This window comes from Setaria viridis, chromosome 9, assembly GCF_005286985.2.
Source record: "Setaria viridis chromosome 9, Setaria_viridis_v4.0, whole genome shotgun sequence".
NCBI classification, from domain to species: Eukaryota; Viridiplantae; Streptophyta; class Magnoliopsida; order Poales; family Poaceae; genus Setaria; species Setaria viridis.
The window spans coordinates 7,958,606-7,981,694 of record NC_048271.2 but is presented as its reverse complement, the minus strand read 5'-3'; the positions used below and the strand labels follow the sequence as shown (position 1 = coordinate 7,981,694).

Genomic DNA, 23,089 nt, shown 5'->3' with positions numbered 1-23,089 from the left:
GAAACAGCTGATTTGTTGTAAGAGAAAAACACTGTTTGGTGGCTGATAAGCTGGCTAAATAAGCTGAAACGAACAGGGGTGGAACGGTATTTCGTTTACCGTCCACCCCCTGCAGCAATTTCTCCTTTCTCGTTCTCCCGCCACAGATCGCTTCGGAGGGTGAAACTTCGTGTGATGCTGCCTACCCTCGTGCCCCGAATACATGAAATTTCTCGTGATTTTAGCGCATACGAGGCGCCGTGGAACTGCGATTTTTGGGGATCCAGGGGTGGACGGTATCTCATTTACCGTCCACCCTTGCAAAAGATTCACTTTTTTGTTTCTCGCTCCAAAGATCGAATCGGACTCTTGACATTTCGCGTGCTGATGAAGGCCTCTATGCTCCGCTCACATGCATTTTTTTTCTGTGATTTTTGCGCGTCCGCCCAGCCATCGAAATGGGATTTTTGTTGATCTTTTTGGGAGGTCGATCGGTGTTTCATTTACTGACCACCCCGGGGCATTGCCATGGATGATTCGTGGAAGGAGCGAACGATTACCAAACTGGCATGGCGGCTACCGCGGTGGAACTTGGAAGACACGGCTGGCGACGGCTGCTGGCCTGCTGGTGGCCAAGCCCGCGGCGCGTGCCTGTCTCGTCGCGCGGTCTCGCCAGGACGGCGCGCACCTTGCCTCAAAGCGCTCCGTGCCGGCGCGTGCCCTGCCCTCTGCTCCGGTGCTCCATGGAGGTCTGGACCACGCGTTATTGTCGGGCCTGTGCGGCCCTCAGAAAGCTCGACGATCTCTTCCCGACCGCCGCCGCCGGCGGCGGCGGCGAAGCGCCTTACGTGGCCACGCCGTGCAAACCGAACGTGACGGATACATTGGGTCGTCGGGCCTGGCATGCCGCAGACAATGAAAGTGGAGTATTCTTTTGCTGGCGCAGGGCAGGAGACCACCAGTGGACGATCCGGCACCAGCCAGTCGAGCTCATGCCTAGAAAGGGTGGGGGGTGCGTGCTGCGACAGCGCCAGAGCTCACAGGAGGACCCAGCTCAACCTGGTCGTTCGAGGACGATGTCATGTCAGCCGTCAGCGTCGTGCCCATGTCAAAAGGGTGGAGCAAACGCGTTGCCAAGGTGAGCGCCTCGCCCGGATGGGGTGATCGTTGATCGTTGGTTGTAACCTGGGTGGTGCAAACGCTCGTAGCCATCTCGTCTCGTCGCAACCTCGCTCTACAGTCCTCCGGATCATGCTTATAAACAGCGAAACGGCCGCGCCGTGGACGGGGAGCACCGCCTTCCTGACTCCTGGGCTGGCCCCTGCCGGCGACGGTGCCAGCAGCCTGCTGGCTGCCTGCCGCACGCCGCATGCGAGGAAGGAGAAAGGCACTGAAGGATCGACCGCGTGTTCCGGGTGCGACGTCCCGTGGCGAGGGGTGGCGGGCCTGGAGTCCGGGACAGAAGATGGTCGCTACTTCGTTACCGACAGCTCTCTCCAGAAATTTCTCTATTTTCTTTCTCCCAGCACGGATCGTTTGGCAGCCTGAAATTTCGTGTGATGCTGAATAGCATCATGCCCCGTTTACGTGATTTTTGCCACGATTTTTACGTTTCTCTAGCCCTGATCTCGCGGTGGACGGTATTTCGTTTGCCGTCCACCCCCGGCAGCAATTTCTCCTTTCTCAGCCATCGAATTGGGATTTTGTTCATCTTCTTGGGTGGTCTCGGTGTTTCGTTTACGGGGTACTGCCATGGACGGCTCGTCTAAGGAGCGAGCGATCACCGGACCGGCATGGCGGGCACCGCGGTGGAAGACACGGCTGGCGACGGCTGCCGGCCGGCCTGCTGGAGTGCTGATCATGGAGACATGGCGCACGTGGACGATCCGGAACCAGCAGTCGAGCTCATGCGTAGAAAGGTTGGAGAGCACGTGCTCCGACAGCGCTAGAGCCCACAGCTCACCGGAGGACCTTGGCCAACCGGGTGGCGCCGCCTGCCGTACTAACACAGGGCATCACCTCTCACCGCAGGGTGGCGTGCGTGCGTGCGCAGGTGGCCATTCGCGGTGGCAACAGGAGTAACAGGAAACTGGGCCGACGCAACGCGAATCAAGCACAACAACGCTGGTTTCAGAAACAGATCAACGCGCCAGGATACAGTCAACTCAAAGATTGAGGACATCCACATGAGACTGAAAGAATAACACTACAAGAGCTGCAAACAAAAAATTGTGTTACAAAACAAGCGAAATGAATCACACAGCACGCAGACGTGCCAATAGACGGTGAATCCCAGCTGCCATCTTTTCATAACAGATCACTGAGTATTAAGCAGAGTCTGCCATGGTCTAAACTCTAAAGACGCTGCTGTACAGCGACACTGGAATACCCAGATGAGGTCCAGCCATCAACGAGCGCATCTGCCCGTAACATTAAAATGGCACCATGCCCACCCTACCAGACGATCCATTCAACTTTCAGCAATGGGAGCACAGAAGCCATAATACGAGGGTGACTGGGTGAGATTCATGTGAGATTTCATCTAACATGCCAGATTTCTACCCAAACAAACATCCAATGCCATCCACGAACAGGCTTGCTTCACTGCAGGCATAGCGCACAAAAAAGTACCACAACCATCACAGGCAAGAACAGCTCCACTGAAGAAAGTTTCCAGCGGTGTGGTAACATCAGTCAAAAGAATCAATGGTCATATGGATGGATCTATCTCCATGCACAGTAGCAACTAATACAACTGGACTCCATTCAACGACAAACAAATAAATAAGACTCAGTCCTATTAGCACCAAAAAGGCAACTGCAAAGAAACCAAAAAGGAAGATGACCAAAACTAGGACACCAACACTCCCAACTAATCTCTGTTTGACGATTAAGTATGGTACAAAACAGGTGTCAGTTTAAGTTACCAAAATCTAGTGTGACATCAGAACATTTATATTCCGTAATCATTTGGATGCCCATTTACAAAAATGCCACAACTTGTCTGCACACATTGGGGGACATTAGCTTACTGGTGGCGGACTGAATAGCATCAGTGCTCGACATAAATAGAACTCATTCCCTCTTTTCTGGTTTCTGGACCTTGACATAAGGCAAAAATCCAAGAAGATGGGTAATCCGTGGCTCCCAGCCACGTTGCTGAGCCCGACAAAACATTAGGAATGTGTTTGCATAGTACGAGTTGAGGCCCATAAGCACATGCCACCATGCGTGCCCCTGCGGGTTGACATACCAGTGTGAAAGCTTCTTACAGAAGATGCGATCAACTAGCCAGCAGAGAGTCCCAAGGGTTAACGTAAGAACCCACAGCTTCGCAAGCCGCTTTGCAGCCACGTCTTTCGTCTGTATGTAGTACTTGTACATCCGAGGGATGCAGAGGAGGCAGAGGCCAATGTAATGCACCTTGAATACAACTTGGAATCGGGCAAAGAAATGAACTACAGCGAAGGCAGCACCGTATAGGAAAAGGAATGTAGGCATGGTGCTCCTGTAATGCCAGTCCGGTGAATAAAGGACATACATATATAGGAGGATCTCCCACACCATCGGAGTCTCGTCACTCTGTTGTAGGCTGGAAAACAAAACATAAAAAGGGAGCAGATTACCATAAAGAACATTTTGCATAAAACAGAGTAAACGTGAGCGAATAAAGTATAAGATGACTAAACAGGACACAGATATAGGAAGTTCATGAAAAATATCCAGCAGTAAGCTGAAAGTGCAGTGCGCCAAAAAAGGCGACGACCAAGCATAGCTCAAAAAGTACAACCCTTCTCAACCCTTCTCTCTTAAAAGGTAGGGTAACCTTTCAGTTTCAAGTATGGATTCTAAAATTTTCAGGAAAGCAATCTAAATTTATGCATCAGTCCCAATGTCAATAAGCTCTCATGTTGAGTCAAATGTATGGCAAAGATCAAGTGTTGCTAGTGCTTTGCTGTCATTCAAATACTACACAAAATGATCCCTTGACTGAAGCTGCTGGTTGACCCACCACAACAGATAACTAGATTACCTTAAGTCTTCCCCATACACATTTTTTTCTCGAACACAGGAGACCTGCGTGTCCTTTCATTATGAGAGATGAGATGTACAGAATGTACAAGGAGAGGACAAAGAAAGCCCCTCCCTTACACACCCCACACACACCTAGATCAAGGGTTACAGACACACCACAATAAATTAACCTCTCGATCATGATCAGCCCACCTCGCGAGACCACTAAGATTCTGCAGCAAGCGACATAAAAAGGAGCTTGTGGAGAGCTGAGGCTCCAGCTACTACCCCACACAACTGGTTCCGAAGATTGAGTAAAAGCACATATAACTAAATATAAAATAAGAAAATCTTTTTAACAAATGTCCTATGTAAATGCTGAGGTTTATCACTGAACTCCGAAGAGCATTTACATCAGACAGCATTCTAGGCATGACCCAATGATGGTTGAGCAAGCGCATCAATATATTGCCAGAAATGGAACCATATGTGTCAAAACACGAGAAGAAATATGTTAAGTCAGCAACTATGCATTTCTGGCAGTTTCTGTAGAAATGCGCATGCTATGCAAGTTGTGTTTGGTGGATCCAGGGAGCCATTAACTTAGGGGTAGATCATCATGGACCATTCTCACATAACAAACCCAAGAATTCCCAAAAAGATAAATAAATAAACAACATAGCATAACAAAAAAAACACTGAGAATAAAAGAAATTAACACCTAAACAATAAACAAATGTTTTACAGACCATCTGAAGTATCTCTGTTTACATTGCAAGCTACAAATTTTGGACAGCGGAGCTAGACTTTCAGGGTTTAGATCATGGAAATCAACTCAATCGTGAATGCATCCAAAAGATCTGTGCCAGAAGTTGGCACAACACTCTGGAATATGGATTGTTGTCAATGAAGAAAATATCTGAGAAAGCTTGTGCAGTAACAAAACTGTTGTAAGCTATAACCTTTTTGCACAAAAATTAAAGATCAGTGCAAACATTACATCCTGAGCCAACTGGCCACAGCCTCAAATCATTTGATGACTAAGCTAGGAAACATGCGGAACAAAAGGGGCAAGAATTTACATGAGACTGTTAGTGGGCCCAACGATGCCATGTTCCATGTCACCTGATGGCCCAAAATGACACATTGAGCTAAAATATGCTTTGCAAAATAAATTCTCAAATCAGTAGTTCCTTTGTGGTTTTCGCAAAATGCACATGGTTTTGTAAAGTTCACTCAAGTAATTTACAATACATATCTCAACATTCTAAAGTTCATCTACCCATATCAGGTAAAAACCTACAATATGCTGCACTCAACAGTCATGAATCTTCCACATAACTCAAGAAGACAGATATCTTCAACTTTGAGCCAAAAGAATATATTATAGATAAGAACATGAGCAGAAAAGGAGCAAATCAACAGTTGGACATTTTTTTAATAAAATTATTAACCACTGGCATGAGCTCCATATATCTATGATTCTACAGAGAAAAGCAAAGATGAAAAGAGTGCAGATGTTATCAATGAAGCATCAAATCCAAAAGTAACAAATTACAAATTTCATTACTATTAATGGCTGATATTTTTTTATAACCAGATGAAAGTTAATCTTCTGTGCAGTTTTTCACACAAAGCGACCAGAGGGAGAAATGCTGTACAGCCAGCAATTGACCCTTTCCCAAAATGGTATCAGCAGTTCTAGCTTTAATACAAAGATGAAAAAACATAGGTAACTTAATAACTCCAAATGAAGGTTTAACATGGAAACCAAAACCAATGCAAAGTGCCTATCCATAACGAGCAAAACTCGATCAAGCACATTGGAGAAAAGAATTATGTCTATAATAGTTTCTCAAGTAGCTAACTCTGGTAATCGCAAGATTAGAAATGGCATTTCACAGAAACATATACAACTTTTAATTTAAGAGAACTTACACGTGTTGCAAGGTGGCATGGAAAATCATACTCCCAATAGCAAGTATCATATTGGATATGTGCAGGACACTGAATCGTTTCTCAAAACCTTGGCGGAAAGCATTCACTAGCCCAATAAGCGCCAAAAGAACACATGGGACATTAGAGATGGTATTGTAGAATTCTGCAATGTATGATGAGTGCGCATAATTCTCCTCGCACAACTCAGTTGTTGATGTAACAGGCCCCCAGAAGCTCGCTACCATTGAATCCGCCATTCTTAGCTCTTGATTTGCTACCCTAGCAACAGCCTGTGTCACTAGAGTTGGAGGTCAATATGGCTGGTACTAAATCATGAGCACACCGAAGAGAAGACCTGCAAAGATAATATGCAATTTTGTTAGGCTCATTTGATCAATTGCAGTGGAAATACACTCCTCACGTTCAAGATGTCAAAAACAGTGCATCCAGCATACTAACAGTAGAGAAACTGTAATAGATCAAAGATATATAGCAAGATAAATCACGCATCCGCAAGTCAGGTCTTCTAGCATAGCACTAACTTAAAGACGCTCGCTGAAACTGCCCCTCCAGGGCAAGAAGTCCAAAGTCAACACCACAAGGACTAAACAATTTCCTTGGGAAGGGCTAGACGAGCACACCTTACAATCCCGTCGATACGAGAGAACAACATGTGTAAGGTTAGTCTCCGAACCAATTTTCGTAGACTCTCTCACAACGGAACCCACCAGCTTCCACAGATCACGAGAGAACTCCAAACCCTCAAGGATCCCCAAGCCCCGGAACCTACCTACCCGCCCTATTAGTCCCAACCAAATCCCCCCGGCACACGCTCGGGAACAGATCTGCGGAAGCCACAGCGGGAGGCATTGATCAAACCATCACAACATGACGCAATTAGCAAACTACCGATCGCGGGAACCCTTTCGCATACGTCCAGGATCCGGATCGTCCGCGGACCGTCGACGCGGAGGAACCCGCCGGATCGGGGACGGCGCGAGGAGGATCCGCGGCTAGGGTTTTGATCGCGCCGACTCGGGGGAAGTGGGGAAGGAATCGGAGACGGCGGGGCAGGGCGCCGCCGGCCCCCAGTGGCGCGAGGGCCGGACCAGGCCGCCGCCGCCGGTCCCATCGGCGCAAGGGCCGGGGCCGGCCGCCGCCCGTCCCCATCGGCGAGCAGGAATACGACCGGGGCAGGACCCCATCGGCGAGCAGGAAACAAACGGCTCGGGTGAGCGGCGTTGCTACTCTCGAGCGAGGCGGGGCTGGGCGCACCTGGTGAAAGGAAAAGCGCGCGGAGGCGCGGGAGGGGTGGCCGCCGTCGTCGCCGCCGGATGAGAGTTCAGAGAAGGGCCTCCTAGATGTGAGAGTGAGAGTCGAGGGGGGGGAAGAAATATGTTTTTTTATGTTTTGGCCCTCAGATATGAGGTGAGGGTTCAAGAAGGACCTCCATTGGAGTTGCCTCTTACCTCGGGCTGGGCTTGGACGGTGCTCTCCCTCGCCCCCTCCGCTCGCTCCTCCCTCCTCCGTCGCTGGCTGGCTGGAAGGCTGCGGCCGCGCGCGTGCTCGCTCGCTCGCTGCTAGGGCATGGGAGGGAGCAGGGGGGAAGACGGCGAGGCCCGTGGTGGTTTGGCTCGCTCGATCGAATCTCTCCTGGCTTTCCCTTCGCTTTTCTTTTCCTTTCTTTCTTGTCCTCTTTCTTTTTTTCCCTCTTTCTTTTTTCGGTTTCGATGTCCAGGACCGGGACGACGTTGGTGGTACGCGGTGCGGGTTTGAACTACGGTGGCCCACACGTCGGGGGGGCCCACGGGAGGGTGTGGGTGGCGCTCAGCGTCAGCGGCCCGCTTTGTTGGTGCGCGCTGGTTGGGCCCACGAGTAGGGGAGAGAGGCGTGGTGCGGTGGTCCATCCGCGGTGGAGGGTGCCGCGGGTTCACAGCCTCACAGGTGGTGCGAAACGGCGTGCCGCGCCGCTGCTTTCACGCGGCGCGGATCAGCCTTGCGGCTGCACACGCGCCGACGCGACGGCCCGTTTGGCACTGCCCTTTGTGTTTTCTATGCAACGCATAAATTCTGAGGTTGTCGAGACTTTTCTTTTCTTTCCTTGAAAAAATCCAGCGCATCCGCAAAAGTTTATATTCATACACATTTACCTCTATAAACACATGCACCAATCGCCACAAACTCTGGATGGACATGGCCGTCGGCCCGTCGCCACCGACGATCGATCCGTGCAGCAACAGCTAGCGAACCGATCGTTGCTAGATTTGTCCTCCATCAGCACATGCATGTCTTCCGCCGGTGCAGATCTATCCTCCAGAGATGAATTTCGAGATGTACCTTAATGATATTGTGTTAAGGCTTCAAGCTAAGTGGCTCCAATTTGAAATTTAGCACAAAACCTAGACCTACTGGGATTAAAGTAAACGATCATCGGTTAAAACTTTGACATAGGATTGATAGCATTTTACATCTAGACCTACGAATCTAATAAAGTAGATAATTGTTGAAACTTTGACGTAGGTCTGAATGTTTGGCATTTCGTTGGTCATGCTGGTGGCAGCCAATAGGGACATAAATGTCACTATTGATCTTCGAATGCTTTTTAATATGCCAATTTACATCTTCTAAAATATAATCTTTTGGTTTTGTTTTTTATCTTATCCAAGTGCAACTGCATTTCTATTTTTTTAAAAAAAATTCATAATTTTACCCTTCATAAAGTCAATTGGATTTTTACACTTGATCTTTAAATCTTTGTCCTATTTTAACTAGTAAAATCGCATTAACTTGTAAATAACTGAAGACAAACTACAAAATTAAAAATATAAGAGCAAAATCTTATTATGGAGTACACTTCAAATGTATATTTTAACGGTTAACTAGAAAGAAATGTCATTGATTTCTGAATAGTTGGGATAAAATCATAAAATTAGAAATATAAGAGCAAAATTATAATTACGGAGTATGGAAGAAAATTTGTGAAAAATTGGAAAAATAAGAGCAAAAATATAATCACTAAGAAAATCACATTAATTCGTAAATAGTTAAGGATTAAATCATAAAGTTGGGAAAATAAAAGTAAAATTATAAGTACTGAGTATGATTTTACGGAGTACACTTCAAAGCAGGGTAGGGCAAGAACAAAAGACCAATTTTAATAGCAGGAGGAAAACAAAAGCAGAAGAGCCGGTCTAGTTTTTATTTAACTGCTCAAATCATGCGACTATCGAGAAAATATCCTACGCTCCTACCTCGTGCTAACTACCCAACCCTTTCAAATACTCTATATCTCCGAAAAGTAGTGAAAACAGTCGCAAAAATTCTAACAATATACGGCAGGATTTGCATTCCATCAAAGTTTATTTTCAAACCGAATGTTCAATAGCAATTCTCTCTCCTTTTTGTTTTTTTTCTTTTCAGCAGAATTTGTTCTTTCCTTTCTGTATCTCTCTATTACTCCCCGTTTCCATTTTCAACGGAATCTGTCCCTTCTTTGTTTTGTTTATTTATGTTAAGGATTAAGGACTAGAAAATCGCCTTAGGCTCAGCTCGGATAGTGGTATCTCACGGGGCTCGTAGCAGGATCGAAATGGAAGACTCAAACGATCGAGCAAAGAGAGACGCATCACAAATCCGACGAAATTATTCAGCAAAGAGACATATATTCACCAATGCTTTCCGTAACAGAAGATGACACATGACACCGCTGATGCACAACATATATATCCAGCCCAGCGCCCAGCCACACTAGCGCTAGCGGTCTAGCTCAGACGTTCTCCCCAGACACTTCACTTATTCCCCTAGCTACTTATTCACAGCTCCGAACTGGAGCGATGAGGAACACAGACGCGCACCGGCACACAGCACGTACGAACACACCACACGCAGGCTACCAACACACTCGGTCGGGGAGGCGAGCAAATCCCGGGCACACGACGTACTGAACAACGCAGCATTCCACGACCCTCTGCTGCATCCACGCACGTAGTACTAGCACCATAGCTCGCTTACGACGACGCCCTGCCGCCGCCCGCGCCGCCGGTGCTGGCGCCGCCTCCTCCGGCGCCGGCCTCCTGCGCCCTGCTCTGGATGGCATGTCCGGCCTGCGCGGTCTTGTGGCCCGCGTGCGCCGCGGCCTCTGCCATCCTGCGGCGCGCCTCCTCCACGTAGTCCGGGGTGCGCTGGAACGCCTGCCGCGCCGTGTTGGCCAGGCACGTGAGCGAGGAGAGGCCCCCCAGGCCCAGCGCGCCCGACGTGAGGAACCCCGTCACGGCCATCCCGATGAGCAGCGCCGCCGGGACGAGCACCGGGCTGAAGAGCAGGAACACGGGGGTGGCCACGGCGAGCCCCACCACGGAGCCCGCCAGCGCCAGCCCCGACAGCACCAGCAGCAGCCCGCCCAGCGGGAACAGCGTCGCCACCGTCAGCGCCTGCGTCGCCGTGGGGCCCTTGTCGTGGATCATGCCCTTCACCTGCTCCCCGACCGGCCGGCCGCCGCCGCCGACGCCCTGGCCGTGGGTTCCGCCGTAGATGCCGCCGCGTGTGTCGCGATCCGCCATTGCTGCTGCTGCCGGTTGGAATCAAGGACCTTTGCAGGGAAGAGAGCTTGCAAGGATGCAAGAAGAGGAGTGAAGTGGAGAGGCCCCGTCCAGGTCGCTGTATATAGGTGGCGAGGGCGGCGACACGTATGTGGAGGGAGGGGGTACGTGGCCGGGGTGGAGGCCTGCATGGAGAACACCGGTCGAGGGGGCTGACACGGCACGCCGCGCGCGGTGTCCCTGGCTGTCAGGGCCACGGGAGCTGTGTCGTGTGTGCGTGCCAGCGCAAGGGGTGTACACATGTGTGCAGATGTGCATGGACAGCGTCAGACAGCAGACGCCAGACGGTGATCAAGTCGGCTAGCGCGGCTGGTGTGGGCAAGGAGGTTTTGTATTTGAATTATATTTACCGTAGCTACAAGCTTGGTAGAATTCAAACAAGATAGAGTGTGGCATGAGCAAGTACATACACACGCACCCGTCTCTTCAATGGAGTTTCTACTATATATGCACAGTAAGGGCAAGAACAACCTTTTTGGTTTTGCTGCTGCGATGTGGATTCTAGTTTGCCGTCAGCATTTTCATTTTATCTCTAGTAAGATTTTATCGTCATGGATTCTAGAAATAAGCCTAATCTAGAAAGAAATGCTATTAAAAAGAAGAAGTTTCACTGCAACCATAGATGAAAATTATGTGAATTTTGCCAGTAGCAAAATGTCTACTATGTTTGACAATCAAAGTATTTCTACTTATTATACTATATCAACTATCAAAATTCTTGTCGCCCTATATCAAGGAAGGTGCTGACACATAGGTCCAGATCCACACGTTGGTGACTCTAAAGAATCTGTGTCCAAGATTAGCACTAAAGAATCCGTGTCCAAGATAACGGCAAATTGGATTAAGCTTTTCACTATTGTACATTGTACTAAGTAACAAGGGCGAGTGTGTGACAGTGAAGATATATTGTTATCAGTTACCCATTTGTGATTTCATTTCAATTTTTTATCTAAAAATGAGATATAATTAATTTTGTATTTTTACATAAATATGTGCCACGGCCTCATACACAGGTAATATGTTTTGAGAATATTTGGACGTTTCCATCTGAAAGAGCTACATGACCCGGTATCTGATGACGCCGTGACGTCCATAGTTACAGGAGCGCCGGGAAGCCATGTCATGTTGTCCGGAGTAGTATTGTTTTTCCAAGTTGAGTCGGTTGCATTGGAAAAGAAAATACCACATCACCACTACTCCATTGTTGCCATTTAATTGATCCGGGAGGAACTCCATTGTTTATGCCGTGACATTGCAAATGTCACCATACATTATATATAGTTGATAAATGATTGGCCTTAGATTTAAGCTGGCCAGTCTGCATTCGTTTCGGCCGTCTCACAGACAAACAGGTGGTGTGCACGGAGGCATTGCCGGCAGCTCATGCTCAAGGTCATGGACACTTGATGCAGAGTTCAAACTTCAATACAGGGACAATGCTGTTAACTTTTAAGGAGTAGGTCGCCAACATCACAAGAAAATTGAAATGCTAGCTTTAGCTGGAAGAGTGGAGATGCACTGTGAAAATATATAAAACTGAAATATTTCTTCAATTCTGTTAGACTGAGCTCAATGGAGGACAAATACAAAGAGAAAATAAGGATGGTTATGTAGAAATAAATTATGTACAACCATGATTCGGAAGGATCAGTCATGAGCTTGACCACCAGCAGATTCACAGAAGAATTTACCAAAATTTGCAGTTGTCTTCACAACTGAACATAAGTTAAGAAAGCCCTGGTCCTCAAGGCAGCTAAGAGATCTTGGGATCAGCTACTTGTCAGGCAGTGTCAGATTCAGGAAGCACTACTGGCAAAGTAGTCCCGGATCGTTCTCCGTTTCAGGGATGGCGGTGGGCTCAGAACCGACGAGGGGCTGTTCATCTGAGCCTCTGGGCTCTTCCTTGTGTCAAGGGCCTCCTCCTGGAACAATGCAAAGCCTCTCTTCTTTGCAGACTCCGGAGTGCCAAAGTCCAGAGCTCTGGGCTGAAGGGGAGAGTGGGAGCCGCTTGGCGATTTGCCGTCGGTGCTGGTGCAGGCAACTGCATCCCATGATGTGGTAGCTCGCTCGTGGCTGGCAGATCTTCGGTACTCTGTGTTTGGCGCAGTTATCCGCTTACGGAATGCTGTTGGCGAGCTTACATTGGTGCATTCCATTTTCTTGGTACTCCACACGCGAACCTGATAGAGGATACAGAATTGTCAGATGTTCCAATTCATTTCATATGGTGCTGTATTTCTATGCTCACAAACTGTAGGTTCTCTTATCTACAACATATTGTCACAAACATATATAGGGGGAATAAATGGAGCCATCTTCAGTAGGACGTATCAAGAAAAAAAATTTGCAGGTCTAACCAAGTACTTACCGTAGAGTCATCAGAAGATGTTGCTATCATTCCAACCTCTGACACACACCTGAAAAATGGTAATTCATATTGAAACATGAGGACTGGATTGTCAGTAAGGGTTCCACAGAAGTCTTCACGTTTGTATATCGTACCAGTCAACTGAAGTTGCTTCGCCTTCATGGCCTTTCAGAACTATAGGGTCATCTTCAGGTTTATCCACCTATGTCAATGGAGACGAATCAGCATGTATGTAACACATAGAATGTAAGAAAAAAATCAGTTGATGAACATGCAACAAGTACCTGCCACAGGTATACATTTCCATCACTTGAACCACCAAGAATGTGATTTCCATCAGGACTAATAGCAGACTGCATGATGCAAAATTTAGTGTTACAGAACACATTAAGAAACTAGAATTTGCAGGGTTTTCTATTTAAAGGATGCCAAAGCCAGATAGTCACCCACTGACCTTGACAAAGAAAGACTCTATTTTGCTGCCAGTGTAAACCTTTACTGGTCCCTTGTTCACATGGAGCACACTGTACAAATAGATTCTGAAAAAAATGTACAACCAGAAAATCAGTCTTCATCAGTGACATGAAAAGTATCTAGTAGTATCTGATGGATAGGGTCTAATTTTTACCTGTTATCCATACATGATGCAGCAATGTACGCACCATATGAGTCTTGAGATAGGCAAGAGATGCCATGTTTCACACCCTCCTTCTGAAACAAAGAACCAGTAAGTCTGATCAGAGTTTGTCTACGCTGAGATAAGGAAACACGCCGTTCTGTAGTTATTGTTTGAAATTGACATACATGGTTATACTCTGAAGCACTCAATTTTATTGCTTTTGTGGTACTATAGTATATCATTCCTTTCTATTTTGCAAATGACCATTCTTTCTAGTGAGTAGAGACATTTACCAAAGGTTGCCCCCCTGCTTGAGAATTTTTGGAGACTGGCACTTTCAGGTTCCGTGTATCCCATATTTTCACAACACTGGCAAGCATTTACAAAAGCACAAGATTAGTATTTTAGAAACATCAGAACATTAATTCTCCACAATAAAGATTTTCAAGCAATGGAATGACTGGTAATAAATCTCACAATAATTTCAGAGAAAATGCAATACAAGCCAAACAAAAGCTGTGAAGCTGGGTGATAAATTACAAAGCAGAATAAAGATGCAAGAGGGACTTACTTGTCTGCAGCTCCAGACGTAGCAATAGAGACATCGTCTTTCAGATAAAGAACTGATGTGATACTTGTTGAAGCAGCCTAAATGTCACCAATATCAGCAAACACACAAAAGAGAATATACAATCATCCCAAGCAAAATCCACATCACATAAATTTAGTACCTTCGCCCGAGACCTTGTTCGACTCCTCTGGACAGGACTGTGGGCTTCTCTGACAACAGCAGAAGACCTAACATGTCGCACATTTTAGTGAATGATGTTAGTTGTTACATCGCTACAAACATTTGTGATCACTGTAGATTTTTAATTGACAGAACATTTAGTATCAATAACGAATAGAACATACATGAGGCATGTTTCAGCATGGCTATTTGGAGATTTAGGGTCGCATCTTAAATCCCACAGAGCAAACGAACCATCCCTTGAACCAGAAACAATAAGCTCTGCAAAGAAAATAAACTACTTCAACAGGAGTTTGCAACCAGCCTTTGTAGATTATATGTTCAGATTAAGTCGAACTGATTCAGCAATTCAGGCTAGACAGTACTCCACTGACCCGGATTTGAGGAATGACATGAAAGTGACTTCACGCTTCCAGTGTGTCCTGACAAGACACCAATGCATTTCCTGTTCCCCACACTCCATATCTTGACCTGATAAAGAAAAATCATAGTGAGATTTTGCAGAAGGCAACTAATTCATAGGTACCATGATGGCATACTAAACACACTGATTTGATCGTTGTTGCATTACTTACAGTTTGATCACCCGATGCAGTCAGTATTTGGGATCCCTCCTACACAAGTAACACATACAGATTGCAACTTAGTCAGAAACGTACACATAGCCTAAGGATTGACTTTTATGCTAGATTTCGTTGGCCTGTTTGAACCATAGCAAATGAAGTTACCTTGATCCAGCACACATCAAAGATTGCATTGTTGTGAGCAACCCAATCGGAGACCCTCGTCTCAGCTGCAAGAAGAGCACGGCGTCAGATTGGATTGGAATAAACTGCTCAAGCCACCAAATGTAAGACCATGTCCAAATCTTAGATCAAATCGTGTTGAGCGTGGAGGGTGAGGAGTTGCGGACCGACCTGACTTCTCTAGGGACGAGGAGCTGGACGGGAGGCGCCGGCGGGTGTCATAGAGGCCGACGTACCCGTCTTCGTCGGCAACGGCCAAGAGGTTAGAGGTCTGGGCGGTCTGAACAAATGGCACAATTCATCAAACAGCCGGTATTCGCAAATCACAGATGCAAGCTTTGACTTTGCAAAGGACGCGATATGGAGGAAGGATCTCGGGCTCCGTACCTTGCCGAAGGAGATGGCGAATGGGATGGCGGAGTCGCCGGAATGCTCGACGGCGATGACGCCGCCGCCGCGGCCGCCGGGGTCGGAGGAGAGATCGGCGAGGTAGGGGAGCCGCCCCGCGCCGCGGGAGGAGGAGGATCCCCCGGCGCCGCCGAGCTCCCGGGACCGGAGGCCGCCGAAGAAGGTCGGGGAGAGGCGCCGCCGCGACATCGCCATCACAGAGAGAGAGAGAGAGAGAGAGAGAGAGGGCGCGAACGGAGACGGGGGAGGAAATGGCGGGCAGCCTGGGGGCGGGAGGGGTTTAATGGAGGAGGATTCCGCTCCTCGCGAGGTGGGCGCCGGCGGGAAGAGCCTTTTCGTAATCGCGCCCCGCGAAAAAAAGAGGCCGCGAAAGCTGGCATCTCAAGCCGCGTGCTGCTGGATTTCGTGGGCGATGGGTGGCTGGCAAGTAGGGCCACGACGCGCCTGGTGTTTGGGACCCGCGGTGGGTTCGCGACGGGGGTCCCACTTTGAACAGGCGGCGGATCTCGTTGCGGGCCTGGTGTAGATCTGGCCCATCGGGAGATGGGCTGACAAGACACAAATTGCAACGTTCTAGGGCCGGGCACTATGGAAAGAGAGAGAATGGAACGGGATAAAAAGTTACCATCACACATACAATCATTTTCTTACGGTTCCAGTACAGCTCTAGGTTGAAACGTTAAATTATTCGGAAAAAAGATGGGCTGTGAATCCAATGGATGGTTTCAAATACGTAACTACTCAAACAATAGCTTAAAAGCATAATATAATAACCCTAGGTGACTAGGTTTTGTGTACATGGTTGACCCGCAAATAAAAATAATTTTACAAAGTGATTTTCCCCCAAACGACTAAAAGTTAAACTGCTATATGTTCGATGCAAAGAACTGACTAAATCCAATACGTAACTTGTTTGGACCTAAATTTTGCATAAATTCCACGTATAATTTGCCACTTCCATTCGATTATTTCGTCGAAGTTAAATTTTTTTTGGTAAGAATAAGAATATAAAAAAGAAAAACTGTGCAAGCAGACGCTGACAGGCCGGCACTTTCAGCAACACGCCACCACCAGCCCAAGCCACCGCCCGCCGCCTATAAACCAAAACCCTAAAACCCATCCCCTCCTCTCTTTTCCCCTCCCCTTCCCGGTCCGAGGAGCGACCTCCGCCGCCGCCGCCATGCCGAAGCACTACCGCCCTGCGGTAATCGTCCCCTCCCCCTACTCCCCCTCCCTTCCAAAGTCCTCTCCGTTATCTGCTGAGTCTCTGAGGTGTTGTTCTTGCTGCGCTTTAGGGCAAGAAGAAGGAGGGGAATGCGGCGAAGTACATCACGAGGACCAAGGCGGTCAACTACCTGCAAGTCAGCCTTGCAATCTTCAGGTTTGTCACCATCAATCTGATTAGCCTGTTTATTATCGACGAGCGGTCATCTGGGAGCGGCGACCGCGTAAAATTTGGGATAAGCTTGTGGCGATGCTATGCTGGTGTTAACCAGTTATGCTCGAACAGGGAATTTTAGTATTTTTTCGTGGCTGTTAAACTTTCCATTAAGCTAGATATTTCAGTTTGTTGTGTGCTATATTGGTAGCATGCCAAGGGCAAGTTAAGGTCTTAATGGAGTCACTGTGTTATGTGCGGCTTGTGTGGCACGAATAACTCAAAATGACAGTTCCAATTAGCAGTTTCTGCAAATAATTGTATTGAAAATTTCATGCTTATTGCAGGAAACTATGCATTCTCAAAGGTGTTTTTCCTCGTCAGCCGAAGAAGAAAGTGGAAGGAAACCACAAGACCTACTACCACATGAAGGATATCGCTTTTCTTGCTCATGACCCTTTGATCGAGAAATTCAGGTAACTTTTCCTGCCAATTATTTGTTGCGTGTCTTTACCTTGGCGACTACTGACTAGAGGGAGTCACATGGAGGATGAAGTTTTGCCTAATTCCTCATTTCTCTATTTACTGTTTGGGAAATAAGTGTTGCATGGATACATTTGGATTTGTATCTTCATTTTGAAGAGGAATGATATGCTTGTTAACTAATGACACAGCGATACATGGTCATAAATTCTATTAGTGATAGTTTCAATAGTTGGTTTCTTACAGTAAATGGTTTTTTGTTAAATCAAGCCTGTAACTAACTCTCAAAAGGCTTGTTCATTTAGATCAGGATAGAACGTGGTATTCAGGAAAAACCACTATCCATTATTTTTCACAAAAAACTGTTCAAGTTATGACTCATGTTCAATAAAACAAATGCCAGTAGTCAAGATTGTAGCCAACAATCTAACATGTTTACCTGTAACGGTGAAGGATATTTTATCTGAGCTGATATTTTAAACGCCTAGTTTATTCTTGCTAGTTAACCTGAACCAGATGAAATTTTGTATTTTGAACAGCAAGAAATTTTTGAACAAACTAATTGTTGGGTGCATCAATGTTATTTTGGTATACTTGTAAGGGCCTGTTTATCTGAGCAAACTTTTGAAAAATGTTGATTTGGGATTGTGGCTTTGGGAAAGCTTATTTCGGATCCAAATTTTCTGTGGATGAAGGTTATAGTACTATAGTATATGTAGTACTCCTAGCAGCAAACTGAGAACATTATCCCTTGTAATCCACTTAAGAAGATCGACCGAGTAGTAAAGACAGCTCTTGATTCGCTGTTTTTTCAGATTCTGCTTCCTGGAGAGAAGCAGGACCTGAAAATGGGCTGAGAAAACAGGCCCTAAAAGCAGCATTGTGGTTCCTTGTTCGCTGGTGATGAAAAATCTTGCTGCTTGATTGTGAAACGGACTAGTGGCCTCTTAGTTACTTGGCTGTTTATGATATAAATATTGGTATATGTGCTTTATATGTGATTGGCTATATTCAATATTCCTAAAACATTATAATGACACTGCCGCCATAATTTGTTTATTCCCTGTGGGTGTGATTAGAGTATATGAGAATATGATCATGGCTAAGAATCCTTGCTTTTTCTGTATGTTTTGTGTACTTGACAGTCCTATTATGTTTGATTTCAGGCAAATTAAGGTCCACAGGAAAAAGGTTAAGAAGGCTGTTGCTAAGAAAAACAGGGATCTTGCGGACAGACTGTTGAATCGACCACCAACATACAAGCTTGATAGGCTGGTCCTTGAAAGGTACCACGGGAATTACAATTGGTTCTTCTGGAGTTCAGCGAGTACCCTCTCTATATAGCATTAAGTTTTTTTTTCTTTATTGAACAGATATCCAACGTTTGTTGATGCTCTTCGAGACTTGGATGACTGCCTTACAATGGTTCATCTGTTTGCGGCATTACCTGCTGTTGATGGTGAACGTGTTGAAGTCAAACGGATCCATAACTGCCGCAGGTATGTTTTGTTTGAGATCGCAACATTTTCTCAGCCAACATGCTATTGTTTGTGTGCACTTGGTGATCATGCTCTGATTTTTCCAATTTATGTTTCTTGTATGGATTTTTGTCCTACAGAAATTGAAGGTTGTATAAAGAAGTATGCTTTGCAATTAACCAGCGAAGATATAAAAATTTACATTTTTCTTTAATATCATATGGTTACATTTGAACCTGCATATGGTCTGCTGATTGTTTGTGCTCCTCAAATGCTCAAGCGGAAATTAAATTTTGTAAACAGAAAGAAGAGCTTGTGCTTGGTCGTTTGCCCTTTTTAGGGGGTCATCTATTATTTCTTCTTATATGAAGAAGCCATTTCCATTTCCATGTACTTAAAAATATTTTTATAGGTTGAGCCATGAATGGCAAGCATACATATCCAGAACTCATTCCCTGAGGAAGACATTTATTTCTGTGAAGGGCATATATTTCCAGGTAATTACTTGTGCACTTCGTTTATCTATGTACCTTGATACCTTTTGTTATGTCATTGCCGGATTGCCCCATGCAATAGTCAAAAATTCAGGATTCTACCATTTAACACAGGCTGAAGTTCAAGGACAAAAGATCACTTGGCTAACTCCTCATGCTCTTCAGCAAGTATTAACTGATGATGTTGACTTCAATGTGATGCTTAGTTTTCTGGAATTCTACGAGGTAAAAAATATGGGGGACTGCTGTTTAGTTCTTTTGTATTTCATGTTTTCTGCGATTGTCAGGGTAAAATACTTCAGGAAATAACTACTGATATGTTAGTATTTTTTATTTGAAGCCGGTTATTTTTTTATTTGGCTTGTTAATCACGTTGGAAAGTTAATTTGCTTCGTGGGATTGCAAATGTGTGTTATTCCAATATAAGGCTGAGAAGTGTGCCCTGTAGGCACTTGTCAAAGACATAATGATGCTATTTCCTTCTTGCAAAGCATCATTGCCTTCGTTTGGTTATGAAGCAATTCACCCAAACCAAGATATGCTATGATGTTCAAATCAAAATATGTTAGAATGTCCAGTAATGGCGTGGTGTGTTATAAACTACATAACCAGTATCATTCTGTAGCATAGTTTCCTGGACTTAGACACTGTACATGACATTTTTTTTAAATACCCTTTTAAAAAATATCACTTTCAGCTGAGAATAAATAACGACTTAACTTTGATAGTACTATTTTTAGTGTCTGTTTCAAGTTTCTGACTTGCCTATTGTACCTGCAGACTCTTCTGGGATTTGTAAACTTCAAGCTCTACCATTCAATTAATGTAAATTATCCCCCTATCCTGGATTCTCGTTTGGAAGCTTTAGCTGCTGGTATGTTCTGGTTCTTCTTATTATAAAACTGCAACTGTATGTCTTTTTAATACATACCCGCCATATGCCTCTTCTCTCTTTTTTTGTTTAAGTTTATGTCCTTTTTTCTGACGTTTCATGTTAATCTGTACCAGAGCTATATGCATTGTGCCGATACATGTCTACTGGTTCTGGGAAAGTGATTCGAAACTCAGAATCTGGTGGAGCAATCAAGGAAAATGAGGATGAAAACAATAAAACAAGCTCAAAAGCAGATGAGACTGGTGGAGCAATCAAGGAAAATGAGGATGCAAACAATAAAACAAGCTCAAAAGCAGATGAGTCTGAACTCAGATTGGCACAGCTTCAACATCAGCTCCCAGCTAATGAACCTGGTGCACTAATGCATCTTGTAGAAGAAACGACTGCTGTTGACACAGATGATGATGAGACCAAAGAATGTAAAAGTTTATTTAAGAACTTAAAGTTCTACTTGAGTCGGGAGGTAGGTTATTGGAATTTGGCCTTATTGCAAGCCTTATCTGGCGGCAGCAATTGAGTCTGTTTGATTTGAATACATTTTCCTATTTTTTTTAAAAAAGATCCTTTATTCACTCTCAGGTGCCTAGGGAGTCCCTGTTATTTATTATCCCGGCATTTGGAGGAACTGTTTCGTGGGAAGGAGAAGGAGCTCCATTTACTGAAGTAGATGAAGACATCACTCATCAGGTTGATTTTATTCGCCATAATTAAATTGAACTATAGTAGTGATGGAGACATTTTGATGTACCATCTCGTAAGTGAGACATTAATGTCATGTGGTGAACCTTTGATGTTATTACTTGGTGTTAGATAAAGAATTACCCTTTCATTCCTATCTTTTTTTAACATAATGGATATTTTGTGTAAGCCGATATAACATCATGCACTTGCCCATGTAGAATACCCATTGCATGTTGTGGCTATTTTGTTCGATCATACCTTGGGTTTTCATTTGTTTACATGCTGTTCTTCTCTATTAAATATCAAATAAGTATTACAAAGTTGTTTGTTTATTTGTTCTATTTCTTTGATTTGAATTTTCAATTTCCTTAACCTGTCACTTATATTATAATGCAGATTGTTGATAGGCCGACACAAAGCCATGTTTTCCTCACTAGGGAGTATGTCCAACCACAGTGGATATTTGATTGTGTAAATGCTCGCATCATATTGCCGACAGAAGGGTATATTGTTGGAAGGTGTGTGTGATATCAGCAACTTTACCATTGTAACCCAATGTGGGTCGTCAGATATGCTAAATTTGTAGTTCCATAATTATAGAATCTGGCTCTCCAATCTTTACATAGTGATAATAGCTTTTAACATGCTGTATGAGACATACTTGAAAAATTGCCAAGCTCTGCTACTCTTACTGCTGCTGCTGCTGCTAGTTACTTACCAGTTGCTGCTTTCCGTTGCTACCCATACAACTTACTAGCTGCTACTGCTAATACTTACTGCATCCTCCGTCCACAAATACAAGGGGTTGAGTTTGTCTGAAGTAAAACTTAGAAGAGTTTGACCAAGTTTATAGAAAAGAACAGTAATATTTATGATATCAAATGAAAATATTGGATCCATTTATGAAATAAATTTTCATAGTTTACTTTGACGTGGCAGATTTTAATAGCGTTCTCTATAAATTTGCTCAAACATAGAATAGTTTAACTTAGGACAAACCTAGAATCCTTTATATTTCTGGATGGAGGTAGTAGTTGCAAGACCACTATTTGTTTCTGCTACTGCAACTAAAGCACATTTTTTTCTAAAATATTTAGTTAAATTGTCATCGTTGCCTAGATTACGACTTGTACTTGTGGAATAATGTTGGAAACTAGCCATTCTGATGATCATGTACTTTTAATTTGTCATGTTGCAGAGTACCTCCACCACATTTGTCTCCTTTTGTGGACAACGATGCAGAGGGTTACATTCCTGAGTATGCAGAAACAATAAAGAGGCTGCAAGCTGCTGCTCGCAATGAGGTCTTGCCTCTGCCAGGTGATGAAGATCTGGACAATTCGTTGGTAGCAGCAATGATGGATCGAACAGAGTCGAACGAAGCTGCTGAAAAGAAGAGGAAGGTGTGTTGTTTGTTTCAGTTTAAGTGGTCTCTAAATTCCACCGCATTCGTACCATTCGCAGTTTTTTGTAACACACTGCCTTTCTTCGTTCTTTTAGCTGGAGATGCTAGAGAAGCAATACCATGATGAGCTGAAGATGGAAATTGATGGCGTTACTTTCTCAAATCTGTCAAATAAGAAAGCAGATAAGTCACCAGACACCATGGACAAGGATGATACAAACTCAGACCACGTGGAGGATGAGAAGAAACAAGCTGAGAAGGATAGTGCTGACATTTCTACGGTTACCATGTCTCGCAAGGGAAGAGGCCTGTATAAGGCAATGAAGGTATGTGTACTCAATCTTATGTACTGCACCATGTATCAACATCTTTCAATTTTCCTGCAATGGACTACCTTACTCAGTATCAAATGATTGTGCCAGTCGTACCAAAAGGCTTTAACACCTAAACTCTTTCTTTGTGATCACAGATTGGCAAGGAAAGGAAACAAGACAAAGTTGAGATACTGAAGAAGAGAAAAAAGAGCGCTGAGTCTAGCGCGTCTGCTAAGCAACGCTGAGTATCTGCTTGGGCCTTACTGGCATCAGCCTTGGGTAGCATTTCTTGTAGTGACGCTGCCACGATCAGCACTGTGTGATGGTGGTCGCCTTTTGATAGCTATGTTGTTTTTATTTGTTTGACGTAAAGATATCTATGCTGTTCAATCTGGGCTTAACGATGTGCACCAGGATACTTGAAGACAACATACTTGATATATTTTACTTGTTGCATTATTGTGGGATGCTCCTGCCCTGATCTGTGGTTCAATGTTTCTTGCCCCTGCTTGGCACGGTCACTCCTCAGCATGTTTCTGA

General features: G+C 45.0%; 4 protein-coding genes across 6 annotated transcripts; 1 reads left to right on the top strand and 3 right to left on the bottom strand.

Moving 5' to 3' along the window:
• Window positions 1-2,640: 2,640 nt before the first annotated feature.
• LOC117838118 (alkaline ceramidase) lies at window positions 2,641-7,639 on the bottom strand. 3 transcript variants are annotated; one of them, XM_034718010.2, is made up of 4 exons: window positions 7,401-7,639; window positions 7,207-7,288; window positions 5,932-6,286; window positions 2,641-3,571 (listed from the first exon to the last, which is right to left on the bottom strand). In XM_034718010.2, exons 3-4 carry the CDS (start codon window positions 6,186-6,188, stop codon window positions 3,055-3,057), a joined length of 774 nt encoding a protein of 257 aa, XP_034573901.1. In that variant the 5' UTR covers window positions 6,189-6,286; window positions 7,207-7,288; window positions 7,401-7,639; the 3' UTR covers window positions 2,641-3,054. The 3 variants fall into 3 exon arrangements, with proteins under 3 accessions (XP_034573901.1, XP_034573902.1, XP_034573900.1); XM_034718011.2 differs by lacking the exon at window positions 7,207-7,288; XM_034718009.2 differs by lacking the exon at window positions 7,401-7,639 and having other exon boundaries at window positions 7,207-7,368.
• Window positions 7,640-9,563: 1,924 nt separating this feature from the next.
• On the bottom strand, window positions 9,564-10,670 carry LOC117839787 (oleosin Zm-II). The gene has a single exon (XM_034720206.2). It carries the CDS (start codon window positions 10,488-10,490, stop codon window positions 9,939-9,941), a length of 552 nt encoding a protein of 183 aa, XP_034576097.1. The 5' UTR covers window positions 10,491-10,670; the 3' UTR covers window positions 9,564-9,938.
• A 1,380-nt stretch (window positions 10,671-12,050) lies between these two features.
• On the bottom strand, window positions 12,051-15,732 carry LOC117836470 (uncharacterized). The gene is made up of 15 exons (XM_034715904.2): window positions 15,401-15,732; window positions 15,185-15,293; window positions 14,996-15,060; window positions 14,843-14,881; window positions 14,642-14,738; window positions 14,432-14,528; window positions 14,248-14,314; window positions 14,088-14,164; window positions 13,810-13,885; window positions 13,526-13,608; window positions 13,352-13,436; window positions 13,182-13,250; window positions 13,032-13,099; window positions 12,898-12,946; window positions 12,051-12,709 (listed from the first exon to the last, which is right to left on the bottom strand). Exons 1-15 carry the CDS (start codon window positions 15,614-15,616, stop codon window positions 12,326-12,328), a joined length of 1,581 nt encoding a protein of 526 aa, XP_034571795.1. The 5' UTR covers window positions 15,617-15,732; the 3' UTR covers window positions 12,051-12,325.
• Window positions 15,733-16,474: 742 nt separating this feature from the next.
• Window positions 16,475-23,008, top strand: LOC117839087 (pescadillo homolog). The gene is made up of 14 exons (XM_034719334.2): window positions 16,475-16,625; window positions 16,717-16,802; window positions 17,147-17,275; window positions 18,449-18,568; window positions 18,656-18,781; window positions 19,173-19,257; window positions 19,369-19,479; window positions 20,035-20,128; window positions 20,263-20,612; window positions 20,729-20,836; window positions 21,227-21,348; window positions 22,029-22,233; window positions 22,331-22,561; window positions 22,705-23,008. The coding sequence occupies exons 1-14, from the start codon at window positions 16,602-16,604 to the stop codon at window positions 22,792-22,794; spliced, it is 1,881 nt and encodes a 626-aa protein (XP_034575225.1). The 5' UTR covers window positions 16,475-16,601; the 3' UTR covers window positions 22,795-23,008.
• The last annotated feature ends 81 nt before the right edge of the window (window positions 23,009-23,089 follow it).

What these genes read in the sequence shown, in the direction of transcription:
- LOC117838118 (XM_034718010.2), bottom strand. Translation starts at nt 6,188, where the DNA reads ATGGCGGATTCAATGGTAGCGAGCTTCTGGGGGCCTGTTACATCAACA. An exon ending in CATGCCACCTTGCAACACGT is followed by an intron (nt 3,572 to 5,931) that starts GTAAGTTCTCTT and finishes TTTGTTTTCCAG; the next exon opens with CCTACAACAGAGTGACGAGA.
- LOC117839787 (XM_034720206.2), bottom strand. Translation starts at nt 10,490, where the DNA reads ATGGCGGATCGCGACACACGCGGCGGCATCTACGGCGGAACCCACGGC.
- LOC117836470 (XM_034715904.2), bottom strand. Translation starts at nt 15,616, where the DNA reads ATGGCGATGTCGCGGCGGCGCCTCTCCCCGACCTTCTTCGGCGGCCTC. An exon ending in AAGCAGGGGGGCAACCTTTG is followed by an intron (nt 13,609 to 13,809) that starts GTAAATGTCTCT and finishes TCTTTGTTTCAG; the next exon opens with AAGGAGGGTGTGAAACATGG. An exon ending in TAGAGTCTTTCTTTGTCAAG is followed by an intron (nt 13,251 to 13,351) that starts GTCAGTGGGTGA and finishes TGCATCATGCAG; the next exon opens with TCTGCTATTAGTCCTGATGG.
- LOC117839087 (XM_034719334.2), top strand. Translation starts at nt 16,602, where the DNA reads ATGCCGAAGCACTACCGCCCTGCG. An exon ending in GTCAGCCTTGCAATCTTCAG is followed by an intron (nt 16,803 to 17,146) that starts GTTTGTCACCAT and finishes TGCTTATTGCAG; the next exon opens with GAAACTATGCATTCTCAAAG. An exon ending in TTTGGAAGCTTTAGCTGCTG is followed by an intron (nt 20,129 to 20,262) that starts GTATGTTCTGGT and finishes AATCTGTACCAG; the next exon opens with AGCTATATGCATTGTGCCGA.